A 13,653-nucleotide genomic window follows, 5' to 3' on the forward strand; every position below is an offset into this window, starting at 1 on the left:
AGACTGCGGAAAGTGTTTCCTCAGGGAGGGGGACAGCATGCCTATTTTCCTGGGGACACCCGGAAATTTCAGTCAGTCCCCCCAGGCCCCAGGGCTCAGGCCTGGCTTCCCTGGGCATCAGGGGTGAGAGATGGGACTGCCCTCACGCCTGCTCCTGGGGCCGGGAGGGATGTGGTGGGGGAGCCAGGGCTGCCTGCTGCTGGGGCCGTCACAGGAGCCGCCTCTCTGCCTACAGGTGTCCCACCACCCACCCGTGTCCGCCTTCCACGTCAGCAACCGGAAGGACGGCTTCTGCATCAGTGGCAGCATCACGGCCAAGTCCCGGTTCTACGGTGAGGGGAGCTCCCCAGGGCCTGGAGGAAATGGTGGGGGGAGGACTGAGCTCTTGGATTTGGTGGTCCCTAAGACCTCGCCTGCTTCCCCGGGCCTCTCATCCCTCAGCCTTAGAATTTACAGGGAGGCCAGGACGGTTGCCAGAAAGAACCACGTGAAAAGGTGCATCTAGAGCTGGCTGTGCAATTCAGCACCACTGGCCACACTTAGGTATTTTAATTGATTCAAGTGAAATAAAACTTAAAAGGCAGCTCCTCAGTGGCTCTGGCCACGGTGCAAGCAGCCACATGCGGCCAGTGGCCACCGTGTGACACAGCACAGGATAGAACAGTGTTGTCACCACAGGACATTCCATCAGGCAGCGCCCCTCGAGAGCCTGGCACTGTGGGTTTGTCTGCATTTTTGTGTCCTGTCGACCTTCATACCGTCCTCACTGCTGGGCAGGTGCACCCTGAGTGCCTCTGTGTGCCCAGCAGACCACAGAGGCTGTACAGGCTCAGCCCACCTCTTCCACCCCTGTGTTCCCATCACTGACTGTGGCCATGACTCCCAGCCCTGAGCGGGACATTCCCCCCCCTCCAGGGTGTTTAAAATCAGAGCAGGGGCCCTAGTTTGAAAAGTTTGGAAGCCTCCACCTTAAGAATCCCTGCTGAAATAAACAGGAACACATGGCAACCGAAATAACTCCTCAGGATGAAAGACGTGTGCCACCTGGACGGGGCTGTTACAGAATCTGAGGCTCAGAGAGGTTAAGTGACCCCTCCGCAGTCACACAGCTGGAGGTACCTGGGACTCTTTCCACCTGTTGGAAAGGAGCTCAGGTCCTGTGACTTGGGGTCAGGATGGGGGCCCGGGGCCCGAGGATCCGTCTCCACTCACTGTTCCCACTGCCCCATCTCTTCAGGGAACTCACTGTCAGCTCTGCTGGACGGCAAAGCCACCCTCACCTTCCTGAACCGGGCAGAAGATTACACCCTTACCATGCCCTACGCCCACTGCAAAGGTGAGAGGCCGTGGCACCCCGACCCCGGAGGGTAGAGCCCGGCCAGCTCCCTAGGGGAGGACGCCCTGGTTCTTGTCTGTTTGAAGGTATTTTTATTTCACCTTCACTCTTCCATGGCTTCTTAGTTGGGTAAGGAATTCCAGGCGGGCTATCCTTCTCGTCTCTGAAAGCTTGTTACCACCTTCTAATCTCCATCATATTTGGTGATCAATCAGCTGTTGGCCTATTGATTACATGACCTGCTTTTCTCTGTAGTTGCTTTTAAGATGGTCTCTCGTCTTTGGTGTTCGGTAATCCCACTGTAGTGGTTCAAGGTTTGAATTTCTTTTTTTTTTTCCTACAATGTTGTATTAATTTCTGGTATACAGCAAAGTGATTCAGTTATAGGATTTCTTTTTTATTTTTTAATTAACAGGCTTTCTTTTTTACAGTGGTTTTAGGTTTACAAAAATTTTAGCAGAAAGTGCAGAGAGCTCCATACACCCCCTCTATCCCAACACAACACACACACACACACACACACACACACACACACATCCTCACCACAGGTACCCTACTACTAATGTGTTGCTACATTTGCTACAATTGGTTAGCTGACATTGACACATTATTATTAAGTCCATAGTTTACAGTAGGGTTCAGTTTGTTTTGTGTTGTATAATTATGTGGATTTGGATAAATGCATGTTTCTACCATTACAGTATCACAGAATAGTTTCACCACACGAAAAATCTGGTATGGTTAGAGGAGAATAGATGAGTTCCCCAATTCATCCCCTCCCTCCTCCCCCCAACCCTGGTAACCGCTGATCTTTTTTTTTAATTAATTAATTAATTTTATTTTTTATTTATTGGCTGCGTTGGGTCTTTGTTGCTGCACATGGGCTTTCTCTAGTTGCAGTGAGCAGGGGCTACTCTTCATTGTGGCGTGTGGGCTTCTCATTGCAGTGGCTTCTCTTGCTGTGGAGCACAGGCTCTAGGTGCGTAGGCTTCAGTAGTTGTGGCACGTGGGCTCAGTAGTTGTGGCTCATGCTCTAGAGTGCAGGCTCAATAGTTGTGGCACACAGTGCTTAGTTGCTCCTCGGCATATGGGATCTTCCTGGACCAGGGCTTGAACCCACGTCCCCTGCATTGGCAGGCAGATCCTTAACCACTGGGCCACCAGGGAAGTCCCCAGGATTCCCCTTCTTAAACACAAGCACAAGACTATCATTACACCAAAAATTTTAAAAATTTAAAAATCAAGGCTCTTTCCTTAATACCATCCGATGTACAGTCAGTGTTCAGAGTTCCCTGATTGTCATAAATAAATGTATGTTTATATATGTACATACACACATATGTTATGACTCATTCGTTTGAGCAGGATTCCTGATAAGGGTCACACTTTGTGCTTGCGGTAACCCTTCACCTTTTTTCCCTTGCAGTGTGTTTGTTGTGGGGTTTCCTGTGGTGACGTGTGTGGGGTGAGGTGGGGTGAGGTTGAACCTATGTACTCTCTGTAAAGAGGAAGCTGACCTCATCTTTGGAGGTTTGATCACTTTCAGGCACAGTGTTTCCAATAAGACAGCAGGAGGTGGCTTGCCATCTTCCTGCTGGGAGGTTCTGGACATCAGGTGGTCTCCATCTCTGTGATGTTAGGGACCCGGGTTCTCAGCTCCCGGTTCTGCTAACCTGGGAGCCACTGCGAGGTGCTCACGGTCTGTCACTCCTTCATGCAGCCAGCGGGCAGCCTCCTGCAAAGAGAAGCTCCCCTTCGCCTGCCATGTGTTTACCCACTAGGGCCCATACCTGTAGGATAAATGCCAGAGTTTTTCAAAATTGTACTGAGTTTCCCTCCCCCGCCCCGTCTTCTCCAAAGGGGATCCTTGGTGAGGTCGTGGTTGCTTTTGTTACCATAATAATGGCTACTCTGTACACCAAGACCTAACAGAAATAGGGAGACAGAGATTTGGGAGGAAGAGAGAGATGGCTATATTTTTCTGCCAGGCAGAAGGGAAGACACAGCAGCCTAGCACCTCAAGAACTGTGCCCCCCCCCCCACCCCGGGAATCAGGGGAGATTTTATACGTGGGGCTCGGTGGAGGTCTTGCATTCTTTTTCCTTTGCATTAGTCTTCTTTTTCTTTTGCAATATTTCAAAACAGTCATTGCTGGTGTCAGGCCACCCGGTGACTGGGGTCTGGAAGTTTGTTGATTGTTGTCTCTGGTGTGTCTGCTGGAGACCTTCTTTCTGAAATGCAAAACAAACTATAGGAATGATTTTGTTACAATAGCTGTATTTGGTACCTGGGGAGTAACAGGGCTAGGAAGTGAGACACAGAATGATACAGAGCTAAGGGTGATAGAATGTAATTTACATAGTAACCGGGAGTGAGTTCAGCCAAGTGTGAATCTCGCTTTGAATCTGAGGCGATCAGTGATAGTTACAGCAAAACATTGAGTGACTAATTCTTTCAGGCGGGGTCATCCTTCTCCTCTAGCCTGTTCGCTGTTTCCCTTGCTCTCAAACGGAAAAAGGGACAGTCACTTCTATTTGCATTGCAACAATTTGAGAATTATTTGATCAGAATATGCATGATCGACACAGTATGTTCCAGTTAGACTTGCTACCGCTGCTCCTTGTGCCCTGTGGGCTGGCGGGAGCCCTCGGATTGGCCCCTGGGTCCTCTGTGTTGACTTAAAAATATATATCTACACAATGTGAGAGTTGCGAGTTAAGTTTTATTTGGGGCAAAATGAGGACGGCAGCCCGGGAGGCAGCATCTCAGAGAGCCCTGAGGAACTGCTCCAAGGAGTTGAGGGGAGGAGCCAGGGTATACAGAGGTTTTGCAACAAAGGACAGGTAGTCAGGAAGTCAAGAGATTATTGTTAATTAAAGGAAGCCAGATATCTCAAGTTCAGGAATTTAGCTCTTTTCTACGTATGGGAAGATGCAAGCTTTGGGCTCACCGACATCATTCCTTTGACCGGTACCTTAGCTATCTGGGGCCTGAGTGTTCTCAGGACCCCCCGCAGGGAGAGACTCAAGTCTGATGGCAGGTATTCTTTTCAGCGAGGGCTGCCGTCCTTGGTGACTGTGACATCCTTTGATCATTGATATGGCAGGAAATATTCCATTTATAAATATTCCATTTGTCATCTGTACCCAGCCTGGGTGGCCTGCCTGCTTCTGCCTGACGTTTCCTGCTCTAGACCTTGAATCCGCCAATTCTCCAGGGAGCCCTGGGTGACTTCCAGCAGGAAGTGGTGTTCAGACACCATGGTCTGGAGGGGAGGTCTGCTTCTGCAAGTAGTTTGGTCATTGTTGCACAAGATAGAATCTTTGTTTATTTTTTTAAGGTTAAAACAGATGACTTTACACTTACATTTCCAATCCAGGTTCAAGACAGCAGGTCTTTTTATGCCCCGTTCACCTCACATGTGAAATGCCTTCCCCACCCCTCACGCCAGAAGGCTCCTTCCCGTGACCCCACCACGCTCACTCTCTGTCATACGCCGCACACACAGCACTGGGAACAACACTCAGCCCTGCCACCAGCAGGGCGCTGGCTGCACACAGCGCGGGCTGCGACCTTTTGTGCTTTTGTGCTCGTTCTTGCCCTAAGTAGATCCCCCTGGGACCTGTAAAGTCATCGAATATTCCCCTCTGGGATCACACCACCGAGGGACACTCACTCTGGTCTTTTGTTTCATTTCACTTTGGGTTTTTAGGAACTGCTTTTTAACTTCATTTTTAAAATAATTTTGTAAATGAAATATGTACCTGGTTCCAAAGTCAAAACTACACAACGAGGTATAGACAGTTCCAGGATCTCTCAGACCTCCTCCCCAAACCCCCGCAGTAGAGAATCGGGCCCTGCACACACGGCCCTGTAGCCGCTTCTCTGACTCCAGGTCCGTGTGTCCTGCAGAAACGCAGGAGCAGCTCAGAGGCCTGACTCCCTTCTGTGTAGCTTTTCCATCGTGTGCACAGGAGGACTGGGGGGTGATTGCAGCCATTTTGCTATTTCAATTAGCTTGTCTTTTTTTTTTTAAATTTTTGAAAGCCATATTTTATCCCACATTTCTAAGTGTTTTCATGTGAGAATAGTCCTCTCTTTCTTCCTTCTCTTACCTTCTTCCTTCCTTCTTTCCCACATTTCTTTTTTTCTTTCAGAGTAAGCCCTCCGTAAGACCATAAATAGAATACTCATGCTATCCTTCACTAATTAAAAAATACACGTATTAAGTATATATAAAAAAAAAAATGCAGGCCCATCCTGGGAGCAGCAGTGAGCAGGGAATACACAGGCACCCACTTGGGGACAGGAACTGCAGAGCCAAGTGACAGACAGTGATGAGGGTTTCCCAGGGGCAGTGGGGCTCCTGGGAGCCTGGAACAGGGGCCTCCTGGAGGAGGTGACCCAGTAAAGGGTGGTGGTGTCTCCTAGACTTAGCAACTCACATGAGCAAAGGCCCTGGGGGCAGAGACCCCGTTCTCACTGAGGGGAGCTGGTCACTGAGGAACCCAGCGGCCCCCACGGGCTCTGCTCGCCTGACGAGATTCCCTCCCGCCTGGCAGCACTGCCCCCGGAGCACCTGCTCCCTCCCCACTCCCGTCTCACCCTCCAGAGCCTGACAGGGGCCTCCTGGGCTCAGTGTTGCTGGGTCAGGACTCGGCAGAGGCCTGGGGACTCGGCTGGCCCAGGGGTGGCCCTGACCCCCGATGCGGCTGTGTTCCAGGCATCCTCTACGGCACCATGACCATGGAGCTGGGTGGCAGAGTGACCATCGAGTGTGCGAAGAACAACTTCCAGGCTGAGCTGGAATTCAAGCTCAAGGTAGCACTGGCTGCAGCACCTTGGCCACCCAGGGGCCTTGGGGGGGTGTGGGGTTCAGGTAGGGGAGAGGCAAGGCTTTCGGGAGTCCCCCTCTTGCCTTCTCTGTGCCCCAGGGATGGTTTCCTGAGCAGGTGCACATGGACCAGCAGCTCCTGGCCTCCCTGTAGCACAGTGGGCCCAGAGAGGGGAAGGGGCTGCCCACAGGCCACACAGCAGAGCCAGGACGGGCCCAGGCCCCTGCCCCACCGCGGGGCACGAAGGCCTGGCAGGAACCCAGCATCCTCGAGCTCAGGCTGGGCTGTGGGCGAGTGTGGCTGTCTCCAGCTTCAGTCCCGTCCCAGCCGGCCCCTGTGCACTGGGGCTGGGAGCTCGCACCCCCGTGAGGAAGGGGGCCCCCCTGCTCCCCAGCTCCGCAAGGGTGGCACCGGCATCGTCTCGGGTGTGTCTCCACAGCCTTTCTTCGGTGGCAGCGCGAGCATCAACCAGATCTCGGGGAAGATCACATCGGGCGAGGAGGTCCTGGCGCGGCTCACGGGACACTGGGTGAGAGGCTGCGGGCGGGCAGGCGCAGGTGGGCCCGGGGGCAGCGGAGGCCACAGCCCATACCTCTGACCCGCCTGGCCGTCTGGGGCAGGACAGGGAAGTGTTCATCAAGGAGGAGGGCAGAGGAGGCACCGAGCTCTTCTGGAACCCGAGCGAGGAGGTCCGCGGGCAGCGGCTGAAGCGGCACACAGTGCTGTTGGAGGAGCAGACGGAGCTGGAATCGGAGAGGTGAGGCCCACCCAGGCGCCGCGGGACCCCTGACCCTGGCCGGCGTGGCCTGGCGGGCTGCTGCTCTCCCCTGGATGCATGTGCACTGGATGTCCCTGGCAGGGAGGGCGTACCTGAGTGGACCCCACATGGCAGAGGACACATCCGCTGTGGGCAGCTGGAGGGAGATGGGGGAGGCCTGGGGAGGAGCAGGCTCCAGGGCGGGTGACTGTGGCTCCACAGGGAGGGGCCCTGCTGGTGGCAGGTGTGTGTCCAGCATAAGAAAGAACCGTCTCATGGTAAATAAACAGTGCCCAGGAGACCCGGGCACCCCAAGAGGCAGTGAGCTCCCTGTTGCTGGAGGCAATCAAGTGGAGGTTGCTCTGAGCATCCCCTCTAGCAGGAGGGGCCGGAGCTGCCCGGGTCCCCCAGCTCAGAGCGTGTGCCCTGCTCGTAGGCTCTGGCGGCACGTCACCAGGGCCATCAGTGAGGGTGACCAGCACAAGGCCACACAGGAGAAGTCCTCCCTGGAGGAGGCGCAGCGGCAGCGGGCCCGAGAGCGCCAGCAGCACCTGGTGCCCTGGACGCCGCAGCTGTTCCACCTGGACCCGGCCACCCAGGAGTGGCGCTACCGATACGAGAAGTGAGTGCCGGCGGACGGTGCCTGCGCCCCACGTGGGCTGGGCAGCAGCCCCCCACCCTCCTGGCCCTGGGTGATGGGGAGGGAGGGTCACATGGGGGCTGCACACAGGGGCAGGCAGCGGTCTCTCCCCTGGGGGTCTCCAGTCCTGCCGGGAGGCTGCGGGCTGAGCCAGGATGGGGCCCCCTCACTCCGAGGGCCACCGCCCCTGCCAACAGATGCTCTCTGGACTCTCCAGCCACAGCCCCTGGGACCCCCTGAAGGACATTGCCCAGTTTGAGCAAGACGGGGTCCTGCACACCCTGCAGCGGGAGACCATGGCCCGCCAGACCACCTTCCTGGGCAGCCCAGAGCCCCGGCACCAGGTCAGCACCACCCCCAGGGCCCCTGCTGGCTTCCTCCAGGTATGGCCCTGCGCCCTCCCTCACACCCACCTGCCTGGCCCCCTTCCTCTGGCTCCCCCACCCTGGCACACTCTGACCCACATCCTAGCAGGGTCTCCTCTGGCGTCCCTCCGCATCCCTGCCCTGCCCTTCCCTGCTCAGCTTGGGGCCTGGATGCCTGGATTTGCAGGACACTCGGTTCCTGGGGCACCCCAGTATTCAGGGCACTGTTGCAGGGTGTGTGGTCTCAGCCCATCACTCCCCAGAGCTGCCCTCTGCACCTTACCCCATTCCACAGATGAAAACACTGAGGCTTAGGGCAGCCCAGGGACTTGCCCAAGTAGGAGGAGGGGGCTGCGGCATTTACCCAGGTGCCTGGGCCTACAAAGTGTGGGAGAGAGGGTGGGAAGGGGAGGGGGAGGGCAGGCCGGAGGCTCCAGGAGGCAGGAGGAAGGAGAACTCCAGACAGAGGTGCCTTTGGAGGGAAGCCTGCAGGGGCCCCGCCCACATGGGCAGCTTCCATGTGTGGAATGGCACCCACTGCACCAGCTGGGCGCCCACTGTGCACACAGTGGAGGGGCAGGCTCCTCATCTTGCCCAGGAGCCCCAATTTCCCCAGCACACAGGGGCCGCAGTATCTCACCAGCCACGTGTGTCCCACCCCCTCCTTCCCCCATATCCCACAGCCCCTCAGCCTAGGCCAGATGGCCCCAGCCCCTCGCACACGTGTCCACCTGATGCCCCTCTGCATCTTCCTCTCTTTAGCCTTTCCAGTCGGCTGGGGCCCCACCACATCCCAAAACCTGCCCCTGCGGTGACGTCCACCTGTCCAGGCTCTGACCCCACCCGTCAACTCTGACCGCACCCCCCATAGCTGACCCCACCCCATCTGATCCCACCCCATCTCTGACCCCACCCTATCAGACCCCACCCCCCATAGCTGACCCCACCCACCACAGCTGACCCCACCCCCATCTGACCTCACCCTCCATTTCTGACTGCACCCCCATAGCTGACCCCACCCCCATCTCTGACCCCACCCCCCATAGCTGACCCCACCCCATCTCTGACCCCACCCCCATCTCTGACCCCACCCCATCTGATCCCACCCCCATAACTGACCCCACCCCATCTGACCCCACCCCCATCTGACCCCACCTGATCCCACCCCCATAGCTGACCCCACCTCTATCTCTGACCCCACCCCCCATAGCTGACCCCACCCCCATCTGACCCCACCCTCCATTTCTGACCGCACCCCCCATAGCTGACCCCACCCTCATCTCTGACCCCACCCCCATCTCTGATCCCACCCTATCTCTGACCCCACCCTATCAGACCCCACTCCCCATAGCTGACCCCACCCCCCATAGCTGACCCCACCCCCATCTCTGACCGCACCCCCCATAGCTGACACCACCCCATCTCTGACCCCACCCCATCTGACCCCACCCCCATCTCTGACCCCACCCCATCTGACCCCACCCCCATCTCTGACCCCACCCCATCTGACCCCACCCCCATCTCTGACCCCACCCCATCTCTGACGCCACCCCCCACTGCTGACCCCAGCCCCCAGTCCTGACGCGCATCAGGGCCACGCGGCTTAATGCAGAGCGTACAGGCACCGTCCAGGCCCCTCTGTTGGACACAGGTCTGCTGTCACATGGCCACTCCTGTACTCAGGGGACTTGCTTGAGGCCGGCCAGCCTGGGGGCCCCTCCACGTTGGGGAAGCCCTAGCTGTCAGCTCACACGTTGATTGGGTCCCCGGCCCCACCCCCGTCATCTCCGCCTGTATCGGGCAGGACCTTGTGACGGTCCCCAGGCCGACGCCGCAGAGCAGAGGGGCCGGCACTCTGCGTCACCCCCAAGAATACTGAGGCCCAGCGGGCAGCGAGACTCCGGTCAGGGCAGGGCGGGGCCAGAGCCCCTCTGTGCACCAGGGCCGCGGTTTCCCACTCTTCCCGCCGCCCCCTCTAAGAGCTGCCCTGGCATAAACCCACCGCCACGTCCCCAACGCCAGCGACACCCCAGCAGGTCCCCGAAGGCACAGCTGGCGCTCGAGGCCCCCCGAGGGTGCGGGGTGGGGGGGTGTGGGTGGGCTCCCAGCCGCGGCCGCTCCATCTCCCACCAGGGGTCTGGCCCCGACCGGCGGCTCCGCAAGGCCAGCGACCAGCCGTCCGGCCACAGCCAGGTCACCGAGAGCAGCGGCTCCACGCCCGAGTCCTGTCCCGAGCTCTCTGACGAGGAGGAGGACGGCGACTTCACTCTCGGTGAGCCCACCTGGGTCAGCCCCTCTGAAGGGTGGGAAGACACGGGAGCCCAAGGGCAGATGGGGTGGGGGGCGGGCAGAGGGCGGGGCCTGTGCGAGGGGCGGGGCTGTGCCCTGTCCATCTGTCTGTGACTTCCTGGGTCAGCTCCTGCCCCTCTGCCCCTGCCCGCAGGGGTTGCCTGTCTCCCCGCCTTGGTCCCTGCCTCTGGTCTCATCAGAGGCCAGCTGAGCCCGGGGTTCCCTCTGGAAGCATCCCTCAGCACCACCACCACCTGAAGGCTCCTGTGCAGTGGGGCACGGCCCCGTCTGCCAGTTCCCCAGGCGTCCCAGCTCATCCTCACTATGCCCTCCCCCCCCCCACCCCTGCCCCCCGGTCCTGCATCCTAGGCTGCGAGAGCCCATGCCCTCGGTGTGGGAAGGAGGCGCGGTGGCTGCAGGTGCTGCACGAGGCGATCCTGTCCATCCGGGAGGCCCAGCAGGAGCTGCACAGGTGGGACATGCTGGGGGTCCAGCCAAGGCTCCAGGTCAGAGATCAGGGGAGCCCGAGCCGGCGGAGGGGTGGGGGGAGCAGTGTTCACCTGGACTGTCACTCGGGCTAGAACCCTCAGGACTTCAAAAGGTCTGGCTGCTGGGCGACAACAAGGGACCTCCTGGGTTCTGGCCTCTGTGAGAGGTGGGCAGGAGGAGGGGGGATGTGAACAGGCTGAGCTTGCTAGGAGGACGCGGGGCCTGGAGGGGGCTGTATGGAGCCCAGGGGAACCAGGGCAGGGCTGTCCATGCTGCTGGTGGGTGGGGCAGATGGCAGCTGGAAAAGAGGTGCTGCCGGCACTGGCTCCCCCGAGGGTGTCTTCTAGCACCCCCCAGTAGCCCCACATCCAAGAATACAATGTCCTCCAGAAGAGCTGGGTGAGGCATGTCCGGGAAGACTGGAAACACGCGTCCAGCACCTGGAGGTAGAGCCATGCTTGCTGCTCGGCCCCAGAGCCAGACTCTGGCTCCGGCAGGGCTGCAGGACTCCCGAGCTGTGGGATCTCGGCTGTCCATGCCTCAGTCTCCCCATCTGTGACCTGGGGTGACAGCAGTGTCCCTGGGAGGGAGGAAGGTGGAGCAGAGGGCTGAGCTCCACGCCTGGCACCCAGCGAGCACTCGGCAGTTGTGAGCGGCCCCTGGAAGCCTAGAATTTCACGCCTGTGGTCACCCAACCAGTGGCACAGAGGCGTTTCACACCATTTTAGTAACCTGCTCCATCGTGAGGCTGTGTGGGGCCAAGAGAGAGGGAGATTGGCACTTTGTAAGAGTGGGAGAGGAATGCCGTCTCCATGGACAGGGAGGATTTCCAGGAGGAGGATGCAGGTGGACAGGGAGGAGCTGGAAAGGGGGAAAGCAGAGGTCAGTGCTGAGAGCAGAAGGCAGCACGGATGGGCCACTGCTGGGAGGAGGGCCAGTCGAGGGGAGGGGCCCGAGGTGGTGGAGCTGAGGCCATGGGAGCCGGGAGGCTCCGGGCGGCGTCTGGCACCATCAAAGGAGGCTAGCTGCCAGGCAGGTGGCCGGGAGACAGCCTGAGGCTTCTGCAGAGGTCCAGACACGCTGACGTCAGAATCCAGGGCAGGGCTGTGGGTTTCCTGGGCTGCCATACAGAGGACCACTGGGAAGCAGCTTCAGCCCCAGACATTTCCCTCTCCCAGTCCTGGAGGCGGAAACCCAAGGTCAGGGCAGGGCTGGGTCCTCCCGAGGCCTCTCTCCTCTGCGTGCAGCCGGCCGTCTCCTCCCTGTTCCTCACAGGGTCATCCCTCCGTGTCTGTCTGTGTCCTGGCCTATCTTCTTATAAGGACACCAGTCATTCGTGCGGGATTAGGGCCCATCCCAGTGACCTCATTTTCCTTTATTCACCTCTTTAAAGGTCACATTTCCAAATACAGTCACATTCTAGGCTGCTGGGGGGTCAGGATTCCAACAGAGGACTTTGGGGGACACAGTTCAGCATGTAGCAGTGGAGGGGGGAGGGAGGATGTAAGAGACTCAGCTCCCCTGCCCCACCCCCGAAACGTGTGCCCTGGAATCTGGTGCAGCTGTGCCCTGGGACCCTCCTGCGAACGACCGCTCCACCTGTTGCACCCGAGGGCAGGGCTGGGCACCCTGCCTGGGTGGCCTTGGGTGAACCGCTGGGCCCTGTCGTTCCAGGCATCTCTCGGCCATGCTGAGCTCCACGGCCCGGGCCAGGCAGGCACCGGCCCCGGGCCTCCTGCACAGCCCCCGCTCTTGGTTCCTGCTGTGCTTGTTCTTGGCATGTCAGCTGCTCATCAACTACACCCTCAAATAAGAGCCCTTTGGGGACGGCGTGGGCATCACCTGCAGAACCCGGGCAGCCCCAGCCTCCCTCCCGGGCACCTAGCACTTTACACCAGCCCTGTGGAGGCAGAGACCCCGCGAGCTCGGCCTCTGTGGACAGAGGGGCCACGGTGGCAGGACAGCAGGAGGGACCTGGGGGCAGGGGGCACACAGGGTCCTCCTGGGGAGGCGCTGGCCTTCATGCTGAAGCCAAATGTCGCATTCGTGGTGCACAGTGTTCCCTGGCGACCTCGACGCCTCGTCCCCCATCAGCCTCAGGGGACTGATGGCGGAGGGTCAGGAGGGCCTGCTAGCCTGTGGGTGTTCCTCCCCAGCAGGGGTGAGCCGGAAGGAAGCCAGCACCCCAGGTCCTCCTTGGGCCTAACACACAGGCCATCCCTTCCCGAGACCCTGCCCACGTTGCCCTAGATGGGTCACAGGTGGGCTTCAGGCACCGGCTGGAGAGGGCGCTTCCTTCTGCCCTTGTGCTGTGTGGACGGAGCCCAGTTCATATTCCTATGAACCCGCCTCACCTCCCTCCGCGCCGGGACGTGCCAAGCTGGGGCAGGCACACGTGAGGACGGCGAGGCTGGGGGCGGCTTCCCCAGACCGGAGCCCGAGGTGGACACTTTGCCCAGACTGATTGATGCACGGTCTTCCCTTCCCACGTGTTTTTAATAAACGCAATTGCAGTATTTCAGGCAGGCTGCGAACAGCGCCTGGTGTCTGGCCTCCGTTCCTGTGTCAGGTTGGGGGGTGTGTGTGTGTGTGTGTGTGTGTGTGTGTGTGTGTGCGCGCGCACATGTAGATACACACGGAGCCTAAACTATGTGGTGGCAGTGCCATCTGAGCTGACTGTCCACTTTATGTCCCCATGTTGTTGCCCCTCCCCCAGCTGGGGACACGTCTGTGCTCCGTCCCCTGAAATAAAGACACACTTGTCGCGCGTGTTGACTTCCTGGAAACCTCTCCGGCGGTGGCGGGCAGGGCCGGGGATTGCCAGTACCTCTCTGGGTGTCTCACCCGCTGGGAAGGGCGGGGCCAACCCGGAACCGGGCGAATCAGAAACAACTTCGCTTCCAGAGGCTGCCAGGTGGGCGGGAAGGGAGTCACCCCAGCGG

General features: G+C 58.9%; 1 protein-coding gene across 10 annotated transcripts in view; it reads left to right on the forward strand.

The window, feature by feature from the left end:
- The window catches only part of OSBPL5 (oxysterol binding protein like 5), a 90,748-nt gene extending 77,400 nt beyond the window's left edge, over nt 1-13,348 (forward strand). For 9 of the 10 annotated variants that reach the window (XM_057725675.1, XM_057725678.1, XM_057725673.1 and 6 more), the window contains 10 exons: nt 236-332; nt 1,238-1,336; nt 6,060-6,157; nt 6,611-6,700; nt 6,792-6,928; nt 7,365-7,550; nt 7,786-7,951; nt 10,067-10,205; nt 10,592-10,694; nt 12,386-13,348. In XM_057725675.1, coding sequence (XP_057581658.1) covers nt 236-332; nt 1,238-1,336; nt 6,060-6,157; nt 6,611-6,700; nt 6,792-6,928; nt 7,365-7,550; nt 7,786-7,951; nt 10,067-10,205; nt 10,592-10,694; nt 12,386-12,524 — 1,254 coding nt within the window. In that variant the 3' untranslated portion in view covers nt 12,525-13,348. The remainder of the gene's footprint in view (nt 1-235; nt 333-1,237; nt 1,337-6,059; nt 6,158-6,610; nt 6,701-6,791; nt 6,929-7,364; nt 7,551-7,785; nt 7,952-10,066; nt 10,206-10,591; nt 10,695-12,385) is intronic. The other variant, XM_057725677.1, reaches the window with a different exon arrangement.
- Nucleotides 13,349-13,653: the final 305 nt, after the last annotated feature.

The sequence above is a fragment of the Hippopotamus amphibius genome, chromosome 3 (genome assembly GCF_030028045.1).
Source record: "Hippopotamus amphibius kiboko isolate mHipAmp2 chromosome 3, mHipAmp2.hap2, whole genome shotgun sequence".
Classification (NCBI taxonomy): Eukaryota; Metazoa; Chordata; class Mammalia; order Artiodactyla; family Hippopotamidae; genus Hippopotamus; species Hippopotamus amphibius.